General features: G+C 44.8%; 1 protein-coding gene across 3 annotated transcripts in view; it reads right to left on the minus strand.

The window, feature by feature from the left end:
- zfand4 (zinc finger, AN1-type domain 4) overlaps positions 1-21,598 on the minus strand; it is a 41,863-nt gene extending 20,265 nt beyond the window's left edge. For 2 of the 3 annotated variants that reach the window (XM_078428410.1, XM_078428409.1), the window contains exons 1-4: positions 21,466-21,598; positions 17,514-17,824; positions 4,866-4,941; positions 3,945-4,012 (exon numbers count right to left, since the gene is read on the minus strand). In XM_078428410.1, the coding sequence (XP_078284536.1) occupies positions 3,945-4,012; positions 4,866-4,941; positions 17,514-17,775 (406 nt within the window). In that variant the 5' untranslated portion in view covers positions 17,776-17,824; positions 21,466-21,598. Of the gene's footprint in view, positions 1-3,944; positions 4,013-4,865; positions 4,942-17,513; positions 17,825-21,465 lie in introns of those variants that run through there. The other variant, XM_078428411.1, reaches the window with a different exon arrangement.
- Positions 21,599-26,793: the final 5,195 nt, after the last annotated feature.

Here is a 26,793-nt window from a genome sequence, read left to right on the forward strand (position 1 = left end):
TGCAAAAAAATTAGATTGCTGCATAATTGTCCCATCCCAAATGGACTCCACTGAATAACATTGTGACCAGTGCACGTACGTCCCTTGATTCAGTGGTTCATGCACGGAATGCAATGCTGGAAAATATTTCCCAAATTGAATTTGTGCAAATACTAGGGGTAATTTAACAAAATGCACTCCTCCGTGGCGAGGTGGTTTCGAATCTCCTGGTTATTTAAGTGACCTGACAGACAGCAAGATAAATCGTACGATCAGCATATTACTCCATGTATTGAGCGTGCTCAGGCTCAGCCTTTTCCCGCTAGCTTTCTGGGAAAAGGTGCATCCTCTCCTGGTTGGATTTCCTCAGCCATAAATTGAACACTGCTAAGAGACAAGTTGGGCAAGATTTAGTTTAGAGATACAGCGTGGAAACAGGACCTTCGGCCCACCGGGTCCGCACCGACCAGCGATCCCCGCACATTAACACTATCCTATACCCACTAGGGACGATTTTTTAAAATCATTTACCAAGCCAATCAACCTACATACCTGTACATCTTTGGAGTGTGGGAGGAGACCCAAGATCTCGGAGAAAACCCACGCAGGTCACGGGGAGAACGTACAAACTTCATACAGGCAGCACCCGTAGTCGGGATCGAACCTGGGTCTCTGGCGCTGATAGCGCTGTAAGGCAGCAACTCTACCGCTGCGCCACCGTGACCGCACGCGTACTAGATCCAGCATACAAAAGCTTATTATCTACATCTAGTTTTACATCCTACTTGCAGTATCTACATCTAGTTTTACATCCCACATGCAGTATCTACATCTAGTTTTACATCCTACATGCAGTATCTACATCCGCTGACAGGTTGTAACACAAAAGCTTTTCACTGTAACTCGGAACAAGTGACAATAAACGGGACTATTTGCAATGTGCCCTCAGACGTGTGCCCTCTGTGCCCTCAGACGTGTGCAGACAGCGGTATCTGCAATTAGGATTCCCCACTGGGATCTGGCTGTGCTGAGACCTTTACTGTAACTAAGCTCAGCGGGAGTGAATAAAGCAAGCACAGGCCCAGAGTAATCACTGTCACTTAAGACCAACTTAACGCAACTAGCAAAGTAGACTCACTGACAATGAAGCAGAAATGCAACTTCTACATGCATGGCATGACCTCTTAATTCAGAGTCCTGATTTCTAACAAGCAGACACGCAGTTGATCGCCACCTCATACTATGATGTACTATCCTCTTCACTGAAGTGGAAGAAGTCCCTTCTTTTTAGAAAGAAGCGCTTTATTAACATATTAAAATATTTACATCACTTTCATTCACATATTTAAATCATTTTCATCATCGGTCCAGGATGCACTGTAGCCCCGGTGATGGCCACTGGCCAAGGAAGGTCTTCAGAGAGCCAGTGGACCTCCAGTGCTCCCTCTCCAGGGACACCAAAGTGTCCAGGTCCAGGTGGTGATTGTCATCATCGTTCCAGGATGTACTGTAGCCCCGGTGGTGGCCACTGGCCAAGGAAGGTCTTCAGAGAGCCAGTGGACCTCCAGTGCTCCCCCTCCAGGCACACCAAAGCATGAATGCCCCTTCTTCTTCACCAACAGTGACCATGAGCTATGGCTTGGATCATCTTGAACAATCCCAAGATTGAAAGTAACAGTGACTTTCTTTGACTTCCACAGCCAAAGCAGTTGAGGTGGTGTGAAAGCAGCAGAGTACTACATATCGCAATGATGAGGCGGCCTTGGTAAACCCGACTCTGCAGAGATGTAGATAGTGGAGATGGGGCATGTTGCTTGGTGTTGGCAAGTAGAGCAGAGGGGCCTGATTCCGCGCTGCATGACTTATGTGTTCCATGGCGATGTCAAGATGATAAGTGTATTTGCGGATCTGATGGGATCTTCGAACACGTGCGTTTCTCGGCGTCCTCTTTCAGGTTGCCTGAAGTCACCTTCATCATCTGGTATGAAGACCGAAGAGTGTTGCCAGGAGGGGTACATCACATTCCACTTCAGGTAAAACCCATTTTATTGTTTTCAATCTAGTCGTTAGTCACTAATGTTTATGCAGTAGTATTCTTATACTCAGAAGATCCCAGAGCGCGTCACAAGCATTAAACCTTTGCTGAAGTGTAGCTACTATTGTTACACACAATACCAAATGGGGGCCATATGTGCCCAAGTCAGTCAGAGGTGCCGCATTGAAACTGTGACAAGAGCACGGAGTCCTGAGTGTCATCCAGTCAGCCCCGTTAGATCTTACACGTTCACCTGAACTAGCACAGTGATACTTCAAAATGTCTCACCGAAAACAGCAACCTGCCTGCTCCATTAAGCTGCCTACATTAACTGAAGTTGGCTTTGAACCGACAATAGAGAGAAAGGCAGCGTGCTGCAGGTAATCAATTATGTAGATGGGAGAGGGCCAATCAGCTGGCAGTGAAAGGCAAAAGAAACTCAATTGTAAACCCGCTGTGCAGACGCAGTGATCTGGAAATTGAACAATATTTTAGCTATAAATAGGACTAATAAAAGAGATCTTTCAAAGAGTCAACATAAACAAAATGGATGAATAATGTCTGGTCATTTTCTAGTCTGGTCTAGGCATTTTCAGCTTTCTAGTAACCACTGCATAGTTTAGTTTAAAGATACAGCGCAGATACAGGGCCTTCGGCCCACCAAGTTCATGCCAATCAGCGATCATCTGTACACTAGTTCTATCCTGCACACTAGGGACAATTTATCGAAGCCAGTTAACCTACAAACCTACCTTCTTTGGGATGGAAACTGGAGCACCTGGAGAAAGTCCCCGTGGTCACAGGGAGAGTGTACAAACTCCGTACAGACAGAACCCCCAGTCAGGATCGAACCTGGGTCATTGGCACTGTGAGGCAGTAACTCTACTGCTGCGCCACACTGTATACTGAATCTCACACGCACAACTTTGTTTTTCTTTTTCCCTCATTCATTTCCATTTTACACTCCAGACAGATTAACTATAATTAACAAGCATCATCACCCTCTATAAGATGGCACCAACACCATTTGTCACCTAGACAGGGTTCACTCCCCTCCCCCCTGCCATCTACACCCCTCTCACTCCTGGTTACTTCAAACATACTCATCTCTCACTTTTCTGATTCAGTTGAAAGATGATTAATCATTAAAAAAATGTCTCTCCCCAGATGCTGTGTGTCCTGTCGACTTGCTCCAGCATTTTCTGTTTTCATTTCAGATTTCCAGCAAAATGCAAGTTTTTGCTTTAAAATAAGATGGGGTTATAGGCAGGCCAGAAGTGAACAAGGAGAGGAGCAAAAATTTCATCAAAAAACTGGAAGTAAGGATTCCTATGCACAAGTGTACAATTTCTTTAATCAGAGGGTGGTGAATCTGTGGAATTCATTGCCACAGAAGGCTGTGGCGGCTGTCAATGGATATATTTAAGGCAGAGATTGATAAATTCTTGGTTAGTACAGCTGTCAGGGGTAATGGGGAGAAGACAGGAGAATGGGGTTGAGAGGGAAAGATAGATCAGCTACGATTGAATTGCAGAGTCGTCTTGATAGGCCGAATGGCCTAATCCTGCTCCTATAGCTTATGAACTGATGAAATGTACAACCTATGATAACAAACAAATCTGAAGAGGAAGGTGAGGGAGTTTGTGGTGACAGGAACAATGCTAACAGAGAAGTTTGAATCAATTTCCATGATTGAAGGTTTGATTCCACAACCCGACAGCAACAGATTCCAATTCCATCAGCTGATTAATAGCACCAAGGCTCACTTCTTCCTCAAAAGAAAATCTAGTCTCTGCCCATCAACAATGGTATTTCATCAACAGTCATAGGTGGTGTTCATCATCAAGCTTGCTGAAGAAAGGCGATAGCCAAGTTAACAAATAGAGAGAAAACAATTCAATTTTCCTTAAAGTTGGCACTCTTTACTTACCCCTTCTGGTATTTATAGGTCCCCCTCTCATGGCAAGCACCAGTTTAAGAGTACAACCTTCTGATATACTGCAAATAGAAGACAGCACACTGTGATAAACTAATGGTGACTTCTGTTCCACACTGTAATGGCTGATCCAATGGTTTGTTGAATAATCCACATATACCCAATTTTTTTTTTTCAAATCATAAGTAGCACCTGGAAAAATGCAGATGTCCACACTGGTTTTACACGGTCATATTCTGATAGGAGACAACATTCTTGGAAGTTTGTGTCATATCTGTTGACCATATTTGGCAAGATGGAGACCGACAGGAAAAAGGATCAGATGTGTGACAAAATTGCTTTATGCTGATCTTGACTTTTGATCCAACTATGTGCTTTAAGCTGTGTAGGAAAAAAAACTGCAGATGCTGGTTTAAATCGAAGGTACACAAAATTCTGGAGTAACACAGCGGGTCAGGCAGCATCTCAGGAGAGAAGGAATGTGTGACGTTTCGGGTCGAGGCCCTTCTTCAGACTGATGTCAGGGGAGGGGGCACATCAGTCTGAAGAAGGGTCTCGACCCGAAACGTCACACATTCCTTCTCTCCTGAGATGTAAGAAAATAACTGCAGATGCTGGTACAAATCGAAGGTATTTATTCACAAAATGCTGGAGTAACTCAGCAGGTCAGGCAGCATCTCAGGAGAGAAGGAATGGGTGACATTTCGGGTCAAGACCCTTCTTCAGACTGAGATTTCTCTCAATCTGAGTTTCTCTCCTGAGATGCTGCCTGACCCGCTGAGTTACTCCAGCATTTTGTGCCTACCATGTGCTTTAAGCTTTTTTTTTCATGAAAGGCATTGTTTCAAATATTAACAGTTCAACCGGAGAAAAGCACCCAAGTTGTTTTCTTTTAAACAAATAAGATCAACGTACTTGTAGTCCTGTAAACAGTATTCATCTTCAAGTTCCACGTTGTTCCAGATGAGATGCTGCTGTGCTGTGGAAATGCCTATGTATAAAAAAAGAGTATTAAAGGCAAGATAAGAGAACGCCATGGTTCATCCCATTCAGAATCAGGCTGTTTCACTCGCACTTCTTCCTTGTGTCTTTGCCACTGACCACAAATGTCAGCAAGGACTTGATTGGGTCACGAACAAGTGTAGGTTAATTGGGCTCCTGCCTCTAGTGTGTAGAAACATAGAAAATAGGTGCAGGTGTAGGCCATTCGACCCTTCGAGCCTGCACCGCCATTCAATATGATCATGGCTGATCATCCAACTCAGTATCCCGTACCTGCCATCTCTCCATACCCCCTGATCCCTTTAGCCACAAGGGCCACATCTAACTCCCTCTTAAATATAGCCAATGAACTGGCCTCAACTACCTTCTGTGGCAGAGAATTCCACAGATTCACCACTCTCTGTGTGAAAAAAAACTTTCTCATCTCGGTCCTAAAAGACTTCCCCCTTATCCTTAAACTGTGACCCCTTGTTCTGGACTTCCCCAACATCGGGAACAATCTTCCTGCATCTAGCCTGTCCAACCCCTTAAGAATTTTGTAAGTTTCTATAAGATCCCCCCTCAATCTTCTAAATTCCAGCGAGTACAAGCCGAGTCTATCTAGTCTTTCTTCATATGAAAGTCCTGCCATCCCAGGAATCAATCTGGTGAACCTTCTCTGTACTCCCTCTATGGCAAGAATGTCTTTCCGTCAGTGTAGGGAATTGTCAGTGTAGGGAATGCATGAGAAAGTTGGATAACATAGAACTGGTGTCAGGGTGATCATTAGTCAGCGTGGACTTGGCGGGCTGAAGAGCCTATTTCCACGCTGTATCTCTAAAAGTAATGTAAAAAGGTTTTTAAAAAGTAACTGAGGTAAAAGTAACAAGGAAGACAGAACCAGCCTGATGCTTCAAAATATTATTTAAATCTGGGGATAGTTGTTAAAATTGGAAATATCACACTGAAAAAAATAATTTGCAGTGACCAGCCATAGCCTCATCCGCTTCCATCAAGATCTGGATATGCCCTCCTTGTTGGCAGACCATATCCAACAGAAAGCAGTCAGATGGGAATGAGCGTTGAGATCAATGAACATCAGCACCAGACACCATGAAGTCACAAGGCATCTTAGTTTAGTTTAGAGATTTAGCATCTATTCAAATATCGCGATGGAAACCACATACTTATGTGTAGGAAGGAACTGCAGATTCCGGTTTACACCGAAAATAGACACAAAAAGCAGGAGTAACTCAGTGGGCCAGGCAGCGTCTCTGGAGAGAAGGAATAGATGACGTTTTGGGTCGAGACCCGTACCACTTCATTGAGTTACGAATCCCTATACTTCATGTGGTGCCGGGGAGGGGGATGGGGGGAATGTCATGTGTACCCTGAAGTACACAGCTGGTTAACTGGATTATACTTAAGCAAACTAAACTGAATGAATAATATATTTGATAATCTATCTTTTACACATGAATCCATCCGTAGCATCAGTAATAACTATCCACAGTCCTTGTGAAGACATAGTCATATCTTCAAAAAAACAGCGTTATGGTGAATGGGATTAGCCAGCATAATAACCTTGTTAATAGACTAACAAATACTGAAAAAAGATATCAGAAAGTATTGATAGAAACAAAATGCTGGAGTAACTCAGCGGGACAGACAGCATCTCTGGAGAGAAGGAATGGGTGACGTTTCGGGAAAGCATTGTTAGCTAACAGCTGTGCAGAATTCAGATAAATGTGAAGTGTTGCATTTTGGTAAGACAAGCCAGGATTGGATTTGCACAGCAAGTGGCAGGCCCTGTGGATTGTTGCAAGAACAGTGACCTAAGGGAGCAGGTACATAGTCTATGAAAATGATGGCACAGGTAGCCAGGGTGAAGGCGGCGTTTGGCATGCTTGTCTTCATTAGTCAGGGAACCGAATAAGGGAATCGGAATATAGAAATGTAGCATCACTGAATTCTCAATGATTTGCCAAGTCAAGTAGTAGCGTTTTAGACAATAGACAATAGGTGCAGGAGGAGGCCATTCGGCCCTTCGAGCCAGCACCGCCATTCAATGTGATCATGGCTGATCATTCTCAATCAGTACCCCGTTCCTGCCTTCTCCCCATACCCCCTGACTCCGCTATCCTTAAGAGCTCTATCCAGCTCTCTCTTGAATGCATTCAGTTGTTTTTGCTCAAAATGCCAGTATTTGCATTTTCAAGTGTCAAGTTTAGTTTCGAGATAACGTAAGGAAACAGGCCCTTCGGCCCACCGAGTCCGCACCAACCAGTGATCCCTGCACATTAACACTGTCCTACACACACCAGGGACAATTTACATTTTATACCAAGCCAATTAACCTAAAATTCTGTACGTCTTTGGAGTGTGGGATGAAACCGAAGATCTCGGAGAAAACCCACGCAGGTCACGGGGAATATGTACAAACTCCGTACAGACAAGCGCCCGTAGTCAGGATCGAACCGAGATCCTTGGTGCTTTAAGGCAGCAACTCTACCACTGTGCCATGTCTCATGTTTTAAAATGTTTTATTCAAGCACAACAGCAATCGTTCTACAGCATCAGAGAAAGTATTAAAATATCCGCAGGCCTTGGCTAAAGGCTGAACATATAACTAACAAAACAAAGAAACTATGGAACTGTAACTAAAGGACTGAAGACAGAACACTAGTTGATTAAAGCCAGACAACTAACACTTTTGCAGAACAGATACAAAATACACCGCCATATCTATATATAATGGCCTTTGAATACAGCTACCCAGGATGAAAGCCGCAGGGGTTAAATTGCTATGCAGTCGAGACTAACTTCTCAACCTGTTTGCTTCTGGTGTTTGAATGCCAACCCTAGGATAGTGCAAATGTAAAGCCTCTAATGATGCAAGGCAACTCATTTCAGTGTATAATTGGCCATGTGTTCATGCTAGAAAGCACTATGGATGGTGTGACTTAATTACAGTCAATGCAACTAGCCTATTGTCCCCACCATTGTTCTAAGAGTGACGTCTATTCCTCTCAATGTCCACCCTGTTAAACCTGAAAGATTTTTAAATGCTTCACTGAGATCACCTGCAAGTTCCAATGAATAGCAGAGACAAATCGATCTCACCTGAGAGAGAATATTGGCTATTCCTTCCAAGACTTACATATCTATTCCTAGCAAGCGAGACAAAAATTGAACACAGTATGCATAAACGCAATAAGAATTCTTTACCTGTATTCCAAGCCCTTTAAATTAAAGGAGACACAAGTAACTGCAGGTGCTTGAATCATCAGCAAAAACAAATTACTGGAGGAACTCAAAGGGTCAGGCAGCATCTGTGGAGAGTATGGACAGATGACGTTTCATGTGGGGACCCTTATTCAGACTGTCGAATCATTCGTCTGTAGATGGATCCCAACCCAAAACATTTCCTCCACTGATGCTGCCTGGCACACGTGTTCCTCCAGCACTTTGTTTTTTGCCCTTTGTATTAACGGCTTACAAGCCACTGCTTTTTCAAATGCTCACTGAACCTGTACTCGATAATTTGTGTACCAAGAAACTCAGGCTCCACTGACTACCGCATCTCCAAAGTAGACCATTGATTTTCCTCCACCCACTGATTGTACCCGTCCTGTGTCTCTAAAGCACCATGGACTGCTAGAAACTTAAATAAAGAATTAACAGTTCACAGAGCAGTAAACAATTAACACTTATAGGATGAAGGCACACTTATCGGGATGAAAGAGTGTGCGCCACACTCTCCCGTAATTTTGTCCGGATTAAAGGAGGTGCCAGACCATCAGTTGCCGAAAAAATCGATAGTGGAGCTGTATTCGTTTCCAAAGTAGACAACTTCAAATGACATCATCCATCCCGTTGTGCCAACGATGTTCTCCTCTACTTTATTTCCTGGCCGGCTGCATTTGGTCAGCAAATGTGGATTTATTGAACGTCCTCAATTATTCATTACAATATCCTTCTTCTTACAGACGATCAATCCGAGTGACCAATTATTCCTCATGTTTTGTAATAACCAACTCTCAATCCTTATAAATATGTCACCACCAGTTCTACACACCTAATCTTGTGTATCGCCTTACCGAATGCCTTTAAAAAAAAATACAACTGCACCACATTTACTGGGAAATTATGTACTACGCTTTGCGTTACATCCTAAGAAGCTCTTATTTGTCACACACTATTTCCCTTTTACAAATATGTCCCTTCATATCAATTTCTCAACTTCCCCATTAACCAATTAGGGCGACATTGTGGTGCAGCGGTAGAGTTGCTGCCTTACAGCGCCAGAGACCCACATTCAATCCTGACTATGGCTGTGGTGGATGTTTATGTTAACTTTTATGTAGTTGTTGCTTTTTAAAAAAAAGTATGGCTGTATGGTAATTCGAATTTCACTGTACCTTAATTGGTACATGTGGCAATAAAATGACCTTGAAACCATGTCTGTTCAGAGTTTGTACGTTCTCCCCGTGGGTTTTCTCCGGGTGCCCCGGTTTCCTCCCACACTCCAAATACATGCAGGTTTGTAGATTAATTTGACTTTGGTAAAAATTGTAAATTGTCCCTAATCTGTAGGATAGTGCTAGTTTACGGGGATCTGAAGGACCCATCTCCACGCTGTATCTCTAAACGGAACTAAACTAAACCACAACTCAGTGATAGACGGCAGTATTTTCTCTGCTACTTATATCGGGGTAACTGGCCAGATACCACTGTTCTCACATTCCTTCTTTTCGTCAAACAGAGATCATTCTGAAATGCACAAAATTCTTAAAGATCAAGCCAAAAGCATGCAGGCACCAATCAAAATTCAAGCTCGTGGGTCATTAATTTCCCCACTTTATTGCCTCGTTATCATTTTTATAATGGCATTGCTACTTTTTTGTACAGTTCTTGAATGTATTCCAGTGTATGAATCTGTATCTCTCATCTATGCCTGTGTCACTGCCTTCATCTCCATTATAATTTTACCTGCCTCCTGCATTAATTTTGTTAATCACTTTTCTACAAAACCAGTGAAGCTTTTACAATCTACCGTTATTGCCTATTCACTCTCATTCTATTTTATCTTAATATTTTGGTCAGCGCATATTGTATAGTACATGCATTTGATGGGGAAGGAAACAAAAGGAGGAAATTAAATTATGCACACAACTGAGGGGTTAAGATTCTTTCTAAAAAGCTTTTGCAGTACCCTGTAATTATCACCTTAGGGATTAAGTCAGCACTTCAGAAATAACTTACGCAGCAAAGGTGTGCAGTTTGCTCCGAAAACCACTAACAAGAGCTCAATGGTTTGAAAGCATTTGGCGGTGGCTTCTGCAAGGGATTGGGAGAGGAGAAAGCAATGGGGTGCCTCAACATGATTTGCATGGCCTGAGTTTAAACAAAGGGAGCTAATAAGCGAAATAAGTTTTAGTTTAGAGATACAGCGCAGAAACCGGCCCTCTGAGTCGGCACCGACCAGCGATCCCCCGCACACTAACACTAACCTACATGCACTAGTAACAATTTTTCAATGTTACCAAGCCAATTAGCCTACAAACTGTACGTCTTTGGAGTGTGGGTGGAAACCGGAGCACATGGAGAAAACCCACAGGTCACAGGGTGAACATACAAACTCCATACAGACAGCACGTACTAAGGATCAAACACGGGTCTCTGGCGCTGTAAGGCAGCTACTCTACCACTGAGTCACCATCCTGCCCGAGCAGTAAAAATTATCATAAGCGAAAGCTCAGTGGATCGCATTCATGGTTCCAGAGGCTGAGGGCACATCCCAATCCAGACAAGAGTGTGACATCCAGGCAGATACATTGGGCTTGCACTAAGGAAATGTTCCTTTGGCCTCTTGGCAAGTTAACCTGGGGTGCCAGCGGCTCTCAGCTGGAACTACATGCCATGCTAACGAACAACAGCAAGTCAAGCTCAATTCATAAGAAGAATGCAAAATTAAGAATTGAAAATAAGATACTGGAAACTCGAAACAAGAACGGAAAATGCTGGAGATATTCACAGAACAGGCAGTAACTGTGGAATGAAAATGAGAGTTAACACTTCTGGTTGCGGATGCTTCTCAGAACTGAGAAAAAGGAAAAAGAATATTAGCTTGAAGTTACAGAAGGGAAGTGGTGGGAAGGACGGGGAGTTAAAGTGAATAATTGTGATATGTTGGAGCCAGAAATGTTACAAGGATGGGTTGTTAATTTACTAATGAGACAGTGAAGTGGGCTAGGTTGCTAATAGCAGGTCAGGGTGTGCTCAATGCAAATGTAAGCCAACAATACAGACAGATGACTTGCAACAAAATGGAACCAGTAGTGAGATAGTGTTATAATGAATCCCAACACAAGCTTGAGGGACCTTATCTGCTGTCTGGGCATATTAGAGCCTTCCAAACTCAGCACTGAACTCTTCAACTTCCAGTAACTCGCTCTGTCGAGATCAGAGCTGGTCATATGTCGGAAGGAACTGCAGATGCTGGTTTATACCGAAGGTAGACACAAAATGCTGGAGTAACTCAGCGGGTCAGGCAGCATCTCTGGGGAAAATTAGGTGACGTTTCAGGTCAAGAGTCGAAAGAATAGTCTCAACCCGAAACATTACCTATTTCTTTTCTCCATAGATTCATCCTGACCTGCTGAGTTACTCCAGCATTTTGTGCCAATCTTCAGAACTGGTCATGTTTGGAGCAAGTCAGCTATCCCTGAAATTGATTCAGTATTTAGCCGTCTTTGTTTGCAAACTCTAACCTGTTATTTATAACTTGGCACATTTCTTTGTTGCTCTCCAGTCCAACAGTAACCTGGTCTCAACCTTTCACAGATATTCCCCCTGTCCGATCCACCCCCACCATCCTCTCCCCCATACCTTCTCTGTATCTTAAATTAACTTAAAAAAAATGTCTTTCAGGTTCTAATGAAGGATTTTCGACTGAAATGTTAACTGTTTTTCTTTCCACAGATGCGGGTTGATGCACAGTGGGACAACGTTGCAGTTGCTGCCTTGCAGCACCAAATACCTGGGTTAGGTCATGATTACGGATGCTGTCTGTATGGAGTTTGCACATTCTCCCTGTGACCACGCGAGGTTTTGCTGGGTACTCCGGCTTCCTCCCAGATTCCAAAGACAGAGGTTTGTAGGTTAATTGGCTTCTGTAAATTGTCCCTAGTGTGTAGGATAGTGCTGGTGGACGGGGTGATTGTTGGTCGGCATGGACGGTGGGCTGAAGGGCCTGTTTCAACGCTGTAGCTGTATAGTATAAGTCTGCAGGGTGTTCCCAGCCTTTTCTGTTTCAGTGTCCAAAATGGGAGCTTTATACCTGGCGAGTTATCCTTCAACTTGCATTACTAAACAGATCTTTTACTGTTACCCAAGGGAACATACTGAGCAGAAGCCAATTCCTGCCTTTCCCATGGTGCAGCTAAGATATTTCAATTGTACTCCACTGGCTGAAAAGCACTTTTGGACATTCTGATATTGTAAAAGGCATTAACTAAATTCATGGCTTGTATTCTTTAAAGTATCTCAGCTATCAATTGAAACAGATTTGTGCCACTTTAAATAAGGTCCTATTTAATCGTTTGAAGGATTAGTGTCTACAACGTTGCTCCAAAGTGTAGTCGAATACACAAAACTAGAAAGTGTACATGCTTTGAATCACTATTATTTAATACTGCTACACTGTGGTTTGTTTTAATGTCAAATTTTCCCTAGAGAATTAAAAAATGTAAAAGAAATGCAATGCAGATTCAAATAGTCAATTAAAAAAATCTGAAAATGTCAGCGATATTCTATGGACAAGTGCAGATTTTGAATGTCTTTTCCTTCAATTTGGAAAAGACTATTCTGTTAAAAAAAAGCAGGTATTTTCTGGAAATTCATAGTGGTACGATGTAAAAGGCAATATTCAGCAATTTTAATTCCAATACAAAAACTCACTTTGATTAAAATGTGTAACATAGAAAAACAGTTAATTAAGTTTGACCCATGTATAAAATATACAATTAATGATTATTTTTCTTCGCCCCAGACAGCTTGTTTGCTTCCACTCCCTTGGAGGGCAAAGGACTTTGTAAGACAGGCAAAAATGAGGTTACAAAGTGAGTAGGAAGGAACTGCAGATGCTGGTTTAAACCTAAGATAGACAAAAAATGCTGGAGTAACTCAGTGGGACAGGCAGCATCTCTGGAGAGAAGGAATGGGTGTCGTTTCGGGTCGAGACCCTTCTTCAGACTGATCCCTCGTGTAAATCACTTGTTTAACTGGGCCAGATATCCGTGTAGGACATCAAGCACAAAAACGTTGTGAATTTGGATATAATTTTGGATAAACTGTTGTTTATGTGCCATCGAAAACATTTTATTGGGATGCATCACGGCACGGTTTGGGAACGGCTCCATCCAGGACAGCAAGAAATTGCATAGAATTGCGAACACAGCCCAGACCATCACACAAACCAACCGCCATTCCATTGAATCGATCTACACCTCACACTGCCTCGGCAAGGCCAGCAGCCCAGACCAGCACACAAACCATCGCCCTGTAGAGCGTCGATAAAGGCCCGAAATAAAGGCAAGGAGCCAGGTATTTCGGGAACGTTATATTTTATTGTACCTCGGTTATCAGACGGGTCGAGTCTGCCGGAATGGCTTTGCGCCCAAAACCTTGTCCTTATATACCGCCTCCCTGGACTGGTCCATTCCCGTGCCGAGGGGTCGGTAGACGTATGGCCCGACCCTTGGGAGCCGCCACAGCCCTTCCATTGAATCCATCTATACCTCACACTGCCTCGGCAAGGCCAGCAGCCCAGACGAGCACACAAACCAACCTCCCTTCCATTGAATCCATCTACACCTCACACTGCCTCGGCAAGGCCACAAGCATAATCGAGGACTAGTCGCACCCTGGCCACTAGCTCTTCTCCCCTCTCCCATCAGGCAAGAGGAAAAGAAGTGTGAAAACACCCAACTCCAGATTCAGAGACAGTTTGTTTCCAGCTATTAGTAGGAAACGGAACCATTCTATCAGTAACTAGAGAGTGGTCCTGAGATACTATCTACCTCATTGAAGACCTTTGCACTATCTTTAAATGGATTTTACTGGACTTTATCTTCCACTAAATGTTATTCCCTTTATCCTGCTTCTGTGCACAGTGGATGGCTCGTGAATTGTCTTTCCACTGACTGGTTAGCAAGACAAACTTTTCACTGAACCTCGGGTGCACTTGACAATAAACTAAACTTTACAGAAGTTGGGTGGCAGTTCAGGAGAGCCAGAACAATGAGCCCCCAGATGAACGGGCGAGGGTTTCACCAGTGCATGCAGGAGCTGGCAGGAAATACAATAGATATGGAAATCAACGGGTCTTCATGATGGTGACTCACTCAACTTAGGTGCAGGTAAGATGGCAAAGTTGCAAATATTTGTTTTCAACCTGAGTAGTGGATACAGTGGCAGAAATAACTGATCGCAAGATCTGTAGTGACATTTGAAGACAAAATCCTGGTCTGTTTGTGACAGGGCGGCTTGATGGGTGGATTGCAAAAGATTCAGCAATACCGATGATGGGGTGGGAAAGGTTGTATCTAGCAAAGTTCTATGTCTATGACTGAAGAGGGCAAAGCACTCCCATTTATTTGCTCAGCTCTGTTAGAAACTGCAGAGGCTGGGAAGGACAATGCACCATGGAGATAATCATCAATATGGACATTTCAGCATTGTGAAATGCAGGTGTTCCTCAACTTACGATGGGGTTTACGTTCCGAGAAACCCATCTGAAACTGAAAATATCGTAAGTCGAAATGCATTGAATACACGTGGCCGGAAGCGAGCTGCGGCTCGCTACCGTTTGTACCATCACAAAGTCCAAATATCATAAGGCGGGGAGCACATGTACAGAGTTGTTGATCTGGAAGACAGCCAAAACATGTGCAGCTGGTGAAGCTGCTGAATCGTAGCTCTGCAGATCCAGGTCCACTCCTGACCTCTGGTGATGCTTGGGTAGAGTTTACATTGCCTTCCAGTGACTACGTGGGTTTCCCCCAGAGGCTCCAATGTCCTCCCACAAAGAGACAGGTTGGCAACTGTCCATTGTTTCCACTGTGCAGGATCTTGGAGGAGTTGATGTGAAAGTGGGGAGAATGAGATGGGATTAGTGTAATTTTAGAGTGAATCCACACTTCATTACTGGACCAATGGGATGGACAGACAGACATTTCTAATGCCCCGTGCCCCACCTACAGTCGCACCTACCTCTCCACTCCCCTTCCACCTGCGTTCCTACCTCCAGCTTCACAGTTCGCAATTCTTCAATCCTTTTGTCCTACACCTTGTCTTTTCATCTCTGCCCTTTATCCAACCATTTACATATCAAAATTGCCCTCCCTTGCCCCTCCTCTCTTCCAGTTCTCTTTCCTCTTCCTTGCCTACCACAATCAGCCAGAAGGGTCCCAACTCAGAACACCACCTATCCATGGTCTCCAGAGATGCTGCCTGACCCGCTGAGCTACTCCAGCATTATGTCTTTTTTGAAAACCAGCATCTGCAGTTCTTCGTTTCACCATTCCTAATGTCACCCATTTCATGTGCAATCGAGTTGATGGAGGTGGAACTCAGCAAGAAAAGTTCAAAGCCCCACAGGAGAGATAATGGAGAAGGATTTAGGGGGAGGGGGGAACGTGGGAGAACAATCGATTTTTCCTTCAATTATGGAGATTTTGTGACAAAGCATGGGCCATTTAGTCCATCACGTTGGTACTATCTGGGAAAACATTATTCAATGCTTGACAGGAAAGGTTGAAATTAATTCAGGTTCGATCCTGACTACGGGTGCTGTCCGTACGGAGTTTGTACGTTCTCCCTGTGACCTGCGTGGGTTCTCTCCGAGATCTTCGGTTTCCTCCCACACTTCAAAGACGTACAGGTTTGCAGATTAATTGGCTTGGTATAAATGTAAATTGTCTTAAGAATGTGTAGGATAGTGTTAATGTACAGGGATTGCTGGTCGGTGGGGACTCGGTGGCCGAAGGGCCTGTTTCCGCACTGTATCTCTAAACTAAACTAAACTAAACCACAGAACAGAAGAATATTGTGAAGAAAGGACATGTGCTTGACCCTCTGAGTTACGTTTCGGCACCTTGTTTTTTTGCACAAACTAAGAGCTGGATTTGCTTATGGTGATCACAAAACAACTGGCAACAAATAAAGAGGGAGGTTACTGCCTGAGGGGCTCACACAAAAACCATAAACTCAAAATTCACATTTGGTTCATATTAACTGATCGATTAAGCTCATCGGCCAGAGTGAAGGTTTACATATTCAATGTGATCCGAGTGCCAAATTCTCCACCAACCTCAGTTTTAGTTTAGAGACACAGCATGGAAACAGGTCCCTTGGCCCACCAAGAACATACCCATCACACTACAGGTGCTTCTCAACTTACAATGGGGTGACGTTCCGATAAACCCATCGTAAACCAAAAATATCGTACGTCAAAATGCATTTAATACACCTGATCACGTGGCCGGAAGCGAGCTGCGGGTCGCTGCCGTTGCCCAGTGTTTGCACCATTGTAAAGTCGAACTATCGGAAGTCAAAGCATCGTTAGTCGGGGAGCATCTGTAGTTCTGTTATCCCACTTTTGCATCCTACACACTACGGGCAATTAATAGAAGCCAATTAACCCACAAAACTGCATGTCTTTGGAATGCGGGAGGGAACTGGAGCACCTGGAGGAAACCCACGTGGACAGAGGGAGAACGTGCAAACTCTACACAGACAGGATCAACCCCAGGTTTGTGGCGCTGTGAGGCAGCAGCTCTACCGCTGCGCCACTGTGTCTCCCATTAGTATTTCAATGAAGCATACCAATTAATTGGTCTGCCGATAAAGCAACAATGTTTTCAGCTTTTTAAATGAAAGGAAATCAGGATCAGCAGATGCTGGTTTACAGAAAAAGACCAAGTGCTGGAGTAACTCAGCGAGTTAGGCAGCATCCCTAGAGATCATGGATAGGTGACATTTTGGGTCCTGGCCCTCTTCAGGATCCTGACCCAAAACGTCATCTATCCATGTTCTCCAGGGATGCTGCTGTCTGTGTGGAGTTTGCATGTTCTCCTCATTATCCTGTAGGTTTCCTCTGGGTGCTCCATGTTTCGTCCCACATTCCAAACACATGCAGGTTGTTAGGCTACATTGGTCATTATAAATTGTTCCTAGTGTACAGATGAGTGGGAAGATCTGAAGGGAGTTGATAAAAATGTGGGGGAAATAAAAAGGGATTGGTACAGGATTAGTGGATTGGGGAACTTGATGGATGGCACAGGTTTGATGGGCTGCTGCATTGGCTGTACGTCTCTGAAGGCTGAAACAAAATGGGTGTTGAGTACCACCACTAAATTAACCTTCACTAGATCACCAAACTTTGCAAACTAATGACTGCACGCATGAACAAATTTTCATGGTAATCTATTTCACTGAAGCTTCATGCCACATCCCATTTTGAATATGCAAATTTCCACAAGAAAATTTGAACAAACTAAAGGAAAAAAAGGTTTGTACCTTCCAGTCTTTGTATTTTGGCCTTCACAGAAATCACAGTCTCGAATGGTGACACTCGGAGTTCAAAACAAGTTCCTGTGAGTGTTTCAATGAAAAGCTCCATTGTCTCGTAAAAAGGGAATTTATAGCTTATAGGCCCAGAATTATCCTCATTAAAGGAAGGGGGTTCCTTCTTGTTTTCCATTTCAATGCAATCCACTGGTTTCGGAGGACAGCTTATGACGAAAGCTGGCCCCACGTCAGCTGCAGACTGAGCTTGCATCCAAATCACATTCCAGGCTGGTTAGGATGACCATGATTAAGCGCTCCTTCTGGGGGTCAGAAAACAAGAGGAAATATTACCACTGATGGACATTGATCTCCTTTCCCATGGAACATAATATTATGGGTTTTAAAACAAAATTGGTTTCGGAGGTGCTAATATAACATTCAAGCTCCAAAACAACAGGCTCGCCAAAGGAAAAAAAATCTGTCTTTTTTTTAAACAATGGCAGCAAATCTGTAATAATTTGGAGAAGGGAATTAATCGATCAGAGATTAATTCACTTTACAACATTACAATAAAACTAAATGAAGTATTAGTGAACTGGGTGCCAATTTATTTTGCAGATGGTACTTATAAACAAGAATAACATAATACCACCATATCTGTTCATTGAAAGTAAGACTGGAGACTAAATAAAAATTGCTTGAAATACTCAAGTTCAAAGAGCAACTGTAAAAAGAGACAGCATTAACATTTCAAGGCAGAGACCTTTCATTAGAGCTGGGAAAAATATTTAAATAAAGGTTATTTTAAGTTGCAAAGAAGGCAAAGGGGGGGGGGGGGGCAGTAAAAATGGAACGGACGGATGGACGGAGTAAACATGATAGGATGAGAGGTAACAGGAGGGCAGAGTAAGATTATGTTTCTTTGACTGTACAATGCATTACCAAGAGCAGGGAGTTTGATTTTAGGTTGGGAGGTCATGTTGCAGTTGTATAAGATGTTGGCAAGACTGCATTTAGAGTATTGTGTTCAGTTCTGGGCACCATGTTATAGGAAAGATGCTGTCAAGCTGGAAAGGGTAGAGGGATTTACGAGGATGTTGCCAGGACTGGAGGGTCTGAGAAATAGGGAGAGGTTGAGTAGGCTGGAACTCTATTCCTTGAAGTGCAGTAGGATGAGGGGTAATCTTATAGAGGTGCCCAGAGTAGATGAACTGAGGACTAGACGACATAGGTTTAAGGTGAAAAGATTTAATTGGAATCAGAGGGGTAACTTTTTCACACAAAGGGTGGTGGGGGTATGGAACAAGCTGCCAGGAGGTAACTGAGGCTGGGACTACACCAACGTTTAAGAAATAGTTAGACAGGTACACGGATAGGACAGGTTTGGAGGGATATGGACCATATGCAGGCAGGTGGGACTAGTATAGCTGGGGCCATTGTTGGCAGGTGTGGGCAAGTTGGGTCAAAGGGCCTGTTTCCACACTGTATCACTCAATGGCTCTAAGCCCAAAAAATTATAAAATGTTTCATCAAACTTGTGCCAGGCCTCACTGGAACAGTGGAGGAGGCAACAGATGGGTAGATCACAGTGAAAGAGGGATGGAGATCCAAAATGAAAGACAACCAGAAGCCCAGAACTGCACCTGCAGATTGAACACAGATCCTCCATAAAGTAATCACATAATCTGTGTTTGGTTTCTCCAATGTAGAGGACACCACATTGTGAACACAATACAGTATGCTCGATTGAAAGTAATGCAACTAAATTGCTGCTTCACCAAAAAAGATTATTTGGGTAGAACAGAGTTACCATCTGTCTTTTTCCCTTCCCACCATCCTGAACCCAGACTGTTCTCCCAGGTGAAGTAGCAATTCACCAGCACTTCTTCCAAACATGTTTACTAGTTATGATGTTATCTCCTCTACACTGAAGAAACCAGACATGGTTTGAAGGAAGATAGACATTAAAAAAGCTGGAGTAACTCAGCGGGTCAGGCAGCATCTCTGGGGGGAAGGAATGGGTGACGTTTTGGGTCAAGACCGTTCTTCAGACCCGAAACATCACCCACTCCCTCTCTCCAGAGATGCTGCCTGTCCCACTGAGATACTCCAGCTTTTTGGTGCATATCTTCAGTTGAAACCAGCATCTACAGTTCCTTTCCTACACATGGATTGAAGGATCCATCTTTATCAGAACTGGTCATTTCTGCTATAACACAAATGTTGGTGACTTTTAGCTAGTTTTTCTCTATGCGACCTGCATGCTCACAACCTTGTTTTTGCAATACATTGTACACACAAAATTACTGTTTCCCATCCTATCATGTTAATTCCCTTTATCCTATCCATTCCCACCAACGCCTCCTCTGCAATTTATAATTACCTTTTATAAAAATATCTTTCCTAGTACTGAAACCATTTCTCTTTCTGCTGGCTCACCTGCTCAGTGTTTCCAGCATTTGCTGTATTTATTTCAGATTTCAAGCAACTGTGTTTTTTTTAAGTTTCAGACAGTAAACAACTTGTAGAAACAAGGAACCGAGGATGTTGGTTTGACACGTTGCACAGATTAGACCTGCTTTTCATGGACAGGATATACCAGGGAAACTTTCCACAATGTCATGTAAATGTCAGGATGTTAACTGTTCTGGAACAGCATGCCAGAGATGCAGTCATAATTCTGCAGATCCTCTATTAATCCCACCAAGAATCTTGAACCATAGCCTACACCCTGTCCAGTATTCCTAACCCTTTCTTACACTTACAAGGCAAGAGGTAAATTGACTGGAGACACATCTGTAATGCTAGGGCTCTCATGAGGAAACCGAGATGGATTGTTCCCTTAGCACTTCCAGCTTAATGTAGTGGCAAATATTTCAGCCTTGTCTTCAGCACTGTCAATGCCCTGCCTTTGTTGAAGACAGGCATGTCCTTGGAGCCTCACATCTCCTTTAGTTGTTGAATTTCCTACCTTTAATCTGCCCTTTACCCACAGGGTTCTGTGTTAATTTGGCGGCCTGACCCCTATCCCAGGTACCATTGTCATGGGAACCCTCTGACCCCCTACACAGGGAGGTCAATGTCAGGGTGGCCCTCTGACCCCAGGGGGGGTCATTTTCAGGGGAGCCCACAGACCCCTATCCCAAGGAGGGGTCAGTTTTATGCTGGCCTTCTGACCCCTCACGCCAGGGGATCGTGTTAATCTATACCCCAGGGGGTCAATGTCAGGCTGGCCATCTGAACTCTAACCTGGGGATCATCGACTGGGGAGCCCTCTACCCATGGGGGTCGTTGCCAAGATTGCCATCTAACCCCGACCCCTGGGGGGGGGGGGGGGGGGCAGTGTTAATTTGGCTCTGTGACCCCTACCCCTGGGGGGTCAGTGTCAGGGCGGTCCCCTCCCCACGGGCGGCACAATGTTGTGACAGACCCGGCTGTAAGGAGCCCCTCCTTCCCCACCCACCCCATCTCCCCTCCACCCTCCCTCCCTCCCCTCTTTCCTTTCCACCACCCCTCCCTCCCCACCCTCTCTCCCTCCCCACCCTCCCTCCCTCCCCTCCTTCCTTTCCACCACCCCTCCCTCCCCACCTCATCCCTCCCATCTTTTTCTCCTTCTCGAGCACCCCTTCCCTTTCTATCTGCCCCTCCCTTTTTTCCACCACCCCTCTCTCCCTCCCTACCTCCACCTCCCCTCAATACCCCCCCCTCCCTTTCCCTTCCCTCTCTATTTCCCCCTCCCTCCATCTCTCTTCCCTCTCTATCTCCCCCTCCCTTCCCTCTCTATCTCCCCCTCCCCCTCCCTTCCCTATCTCCCCCTCCCTTCCCTCTCTATCTCCCCCTCCCTTCCCTCTCTATCTCCCCCTCCCTTCCCTCTCTATCTCCCCCTCCCTTCCCTCTCTATCTCCCCCTCCCTTCCCTCTCTATCTCCCCTCTCCCTCCGTCCCCAGGGCCGCCGACTCACCGAGCTGGGTCGCCTGCCGCTCTCTCACATCGTCCGGCGGTGGGTCCCGAGTGAGTGAGTGTGAGTGAGTGAAGCGGAGCGGCCGCCGCCACCACAGGAGCCGCCGCCGCCGCCGGGAGGGAGGGAGGGAGGAGGGAGGGGCACCACTTTGTGACGCGCCGCGCTGACTGACGGCCCTCGCGGCCAATGAGCGGGCGGCGCGGGCGCGCGGAGCGTTCGGCGGGCGGGTCCGGGCCAATGGGAGCGCGGGGCGGGGCGGAAGGCGGGACCTCGGCGGCGAGCGGACCCGGATGTTCACCCCATCTCCAACAACAATCAGCACGTGACCCGCCCCGCGCACGCGCACCGCACCCCGCGCACGCACCCCGCGCCCCGGCCCGGGGACAACCTGGCGGCTCCACAGGTAACCGTGACACGGAGCAGTGGCGGGACGTGCAGCCCCCCCCACACACACATGTACACACACACACACATGTACACACACACACACATGTACACACACATGTACACACACACACACACATGTACACACACACACACACACTCACACACATATATACACAAACGCACATAGAAATATACATGTATGTAAATAAACACACACATACGTGTGTTTGTTTATGTATATATATATGTATATATAAACACACATAAATATGTGTTTATTTATATATATGCGTATTTGAAAACAAAACTCAAACAAGACACAGAAACACGCACACACATATATATATATAAACATACACAGAAACATAAACATGCATATATATATGTAAATACAAGTCAAGTCAAGTCAATTTTATTTGTATAGCACATTTAAAAACAACCCACGTTGACCAAAGTGCTGTACATCTGATTAGGTACTAAGGAAAAAAATGAAACATACAGTAGCACGCAAACAGTTCACAGCGCCTCCTCAATGAGCCTCAAACGCTAGGGAGTAGAAATAGGTTTTGAGCCTGGACTTAAAGGAGTCGATGGAGGGGGCAGTTCTGATGGGGAGAGGGATGCTGTTCCACAGTCTAGGAGCTGCAACCGCAAAAGCGCGGTCACCCCTGAGCTTAAGCCTAGACCGCGGGATAGTGAGTAGCCCCAAGTCAGCCGACCTGAGGGACCTGGAGTTAGAGAGGGGGGTTAGAAGATTTTTGATGTAGGGGGGGGGGAATGTCCATTTAGGGCTTTATACGTGAATAGGAGGAGCTTGAAGTTGATTCTGTACCGTACAGGGAGCCAGTGGAGAGAGGCCAGAATCGGGGTGATGTGGTCCCTTTTACGGGTACCCGTCAGGAGTCTCGCTGCGGCGTTTTGGACCAGTTGCAGGCGGGACAGGGAAGATTGGCTGATCCCAGTGTATAGGGAGTTCCAGTAGTCTAGGCGGGAGGAAATGAAAGGGTGAATGATTTTTTCTGTGTCGTTGAATTGGAGGAAAGGTTTGATTTTAGCTATGGTTCGAAGTTGGAAGCAGCTGGCTTTTACCACAGCAGAGTCAAATATCATGCCGAGGTTTTTGACATGCGGTTTGACTAGGCAGGATATGGTGGTATTATGTTATTCTTGTTTATAGGCAGGATAAACTTCCAAGACTGCCTGTTCAATTTGATGGAGTCGGGGGGGGGGGCCGAATAGGATGACCTCAGACTTGCTCTCATTTAATTGGAGGAAGTTCTGTGCCATCCAACATTTTATGTCCTCAAGGCAGTGTAAGAGGCTGTTTAAATTTGACTGGTTGTTGGGTTTCAGGAGGAGGTAAAGCTGAGTGTCATCGGCATAGCAGTGGAAAGAAATGCCGTGCCTTTGAATGATTTGGCCAAGGGGGAGCATGTATAGAGAGAAGAGAATGGGGCCTAGGATGGAGCCTTGTGGAACTCCGCAGGAGAGGTTTGCTGGAGCAGAGGAATAACTGTCTATGTTGATGGCGAAACTCCTATCTTTGAGGTACGAAGCGAACCAGCTCAGGGCAGTGCCATCAATGCCAACCGCGTACCGGAGACAGTCAATAACTAGTCAAATGATACGTATACTACACTTCAAAGGCTTCAACTGTCTGTTTATTGTCACGTGTACCAATTAAGGTACAGTGAAACTCGATTTACCATACCGTAGTCTGGAAAAACAGTCTTTTGTTTGTTTATGGCTAATTCATATCCCACTGTTTTGATATCCCACTGCTTGAACGCTACACAATACTAACCACAATTATGAACTATAGACTGTCTTTAGTTGCACTAAGAATTTTGGCATTTTTTAGCAGTAGTTTTGGGGTTATTCATTTATTGATATTTTTGTTTGTTATATTTTATCTGTGTGTATTGTGTACTAGTATGCTACTACTGGTAAGAATGTCAATGTTCCGTTATCGGTACATATTACATTTAAACATTCTTGACCCTTGAAACGTTTGTTAGCTGGATGTAAATCCCTATCCAAGACCAGTACCAGAGACCCGGGTTCGATCCGAGTGTTGTCCGTACGTTCTCCCCGTGAGCTGCGTGAGTTTTCTCCGGGATCTCTGGTTTCTACCCACACTCCAAAGCCGTGCAGGTTTGTAGGTTAATTGGCTTCGGTAAAATTGTGAATTGTCCCTAGTGTGTTAATGTGCGGAGATCGCTGATCGGAGTGGACTGTTTCAGCACTGCATCTCTAAACTAAATGAAACTAAACCTGTTGAATGAGAATGATGCTCACCCACTTATACAGCCAGTAACCTTGAGAAAGGGACTTTCGTGTGATTTTCCTGGTTGCAGCACCAACATATTAAATGTCCACTGAACCCATCACTGAATGTCAAATCAATTTGGCAAGAATGCCCTTCTGAACATTTTTTCATGACAGTCTTTTGGCCAGAAGGCAAACATGATGCAGGCAATTGGCATTAGTGTAGATGGGCAGCTTGGTCGACATGGAATTAAGGGCTTGTTTCTGTACAAAAAAGACACAAAGTGCTGGAGTAACTTTAGAATGGCACGATGGCGCATCGGTAGAGTTGCTGCCTCACAGCGGCAGGAAACCAGAACACCCGGAGAAAACCCACACAGGTCATGGGTAGAACATACAATCTCCGTAAAGACAACAATCCTGTAGACAGGATTGAACCTGGGTCTCTGGCACTATAAGGCAGCAACTCTACCGCTGTGCCACCGTGTCGCATTGACATTTTTCTTGTTAAAAAAACAGACAAGGTTTGCTTCCAAGGAATGGAGATGGAATGTTCAACATCTGTGACAGAGCAGAGTGTAAAGGCCACTTTGGGAATTGTGCGATGTAAAATATGTATTGGAAATGTGCCAGACTGTAATAGTGGAGGCAGGGGACAGAAGAGAGGCACTTAGGAAAGCCATCAAGCAAGCACAACGAGGGTCAGGCCAGACATTATGAAGTCATAAGATTTCAGAGCTAATGGAGAGGTTGGCCAGAGAACAAGTTGGGCTTAGTTTAGTTTTAGTTTAGTTTAGAGATACAGCAGGGAAACAGGCCCTTCGGCCCACCGACTCTGTACTGACCAGCGATCCCTGCATATTATAACACGATCCTACACACACGAAGGACAATTTTACATTTATACCAAGCCAATTAACCTGCAAACCTGTTCGTCTTTGGAGTGTGGGAAGAAACCGAAGATCTCAGAGAAAACCCGTGACCGATGGGCCAGCACCTCCTTTAATCCGGACAGAATTACGCGAGCAATGCGTGTGGCACACACTCTTCTGGGATGTGTGCCTCCATTCCGAAAGTGTTGTTTACCACTGTTAATTGGTCATTCTTTATTTAAATTTCTAGCAGTCCATGGTGCTTTAGAGGCATGAGAGGGGTATAATTAGTGGGTCAGAGGTGTGTTGTTGAATTATCAGGGCGGTAGGTCGGCACGGTGGCGCAGCGGTAAAGTTGCTGCCTTACAGCGAATGCAGCGCCGGAGACTCAGGTTCGATCCCGACTACCGGTGCCGTCTGTACGGAGTTTGTACGTTCTCCCTGTGACCTGCGTGGGTTTAATAATAATAATAATAATAATGCATTTTATTTATATAGCGCTTTTCATATACTCAAAGACGCTTTACAGAGATTTAGAGAATCCGAGATATCATATCATATCATATCATATATATACAGCCGGAAACAGGCCTTTTCGGCCCACCAAGTCCGTGCCGCCCAGTGATCCCCGCACATTAACACTATCCTACACCCACTAGGGACAATTTTTACATTTACCCAGCCAATTAACCTACATACCTGTACGTCTTTGGAACCGAGATCTTCGGTTTCCTCCCACACTCCAAAGGCGTACAGGTATGTAGGTTCATTGGCTGGGTTAATTAAATGTAAAAATTGTCCCTAGTGTGTGTCGGATAGTGTTAATGTGCGGGGATCGCTGGGCAGCGCGGACTCGGTGGGCCGAAGGGCCTGTTTCCGCGCTGTATCTCTAAATCTAAAATCTATCATGACGTGACCTCTGTTGGTCTGGCAAAATGAATAAACCAGCAAGGATCTGGAACCAAGGGTGCTGGAAAAACAATGGTGGACCAGTGGTAGAATACTGAGCCCAGTAATGGTTAACAAATCTGGACCTCTTGGAATAAAACAGTGGGATATGAATTAACCATAAACGAACAAAAGACTGACTGTTTTTCAGACTACGGTACGATAAATCGAGTTTCACTGTACCTTAGTTGGTGCACGTGACAATAGACAGACCTTTGAAACATTTGAAGTGTACTATACGTATCATTGCTCAAGCACTGGACTGATGTTTCTAGACATAAGGAAAGATAGCGGAAATGTTCAGGAGGTCAGGCAGCATCTGTGAAGAGAGGAACTGAATGATGATTTCATATCGATGAAGCTCCAAGAGTGAAGACAATTCTCCAGTCTTGAACTGGAGGTGCAAGAAACTGTAGAAGCTGGAATCTTGAGCATAAAATAAAGTGTGGGAGAAATTCAGTGGACTGGGCAGCACCTCTGGAGGGAGTGGAGAGACATTGTTTCGGGTTGGGACCCCTCTTTAGAATGCTGGAGTAGAGGGGACAAATCCCTCAACTCCATCAGAATGAAGAATGGTCCCAACCCAAAACGTCTTACGAACATTTCCGTCCACAATTACTGTCTGACCCGTTCAGTTCCACCAGCACTTTTTTTTTCTTTTGTTAAGCTGGAAGCAATTTCTCTTCATTGAACACCAGGTGTCAGACAAGCACCCTGGCACCAGAGGCCAGAGGGGCTGAAAGAGGAAGTGTCTGAGAGAGGTATCACAAAATGCTGGAGTAACGCAGCAGGTCAGGCAGCACCTTGGAGAGAAGGAATGGGAGACGTTTCGGGTCGAGACCCTTCTTCAGAC

The sequence above is a fragment of the Rhinoraja longicauda genome, chromosome 35, assembly GCF_053455715.1.
Source record: "Rhinoraja longicauda isolate Sanriku21f chromosome 35, sRhiLon1.1, whole genome shotgun sequence".
NCBI lineage: Eukaryota > Metazoa > Chordata > Chondrichthyes > Rajiformes > Arhynchobatidae > Rhinoraja > Rhinoraja longicauda.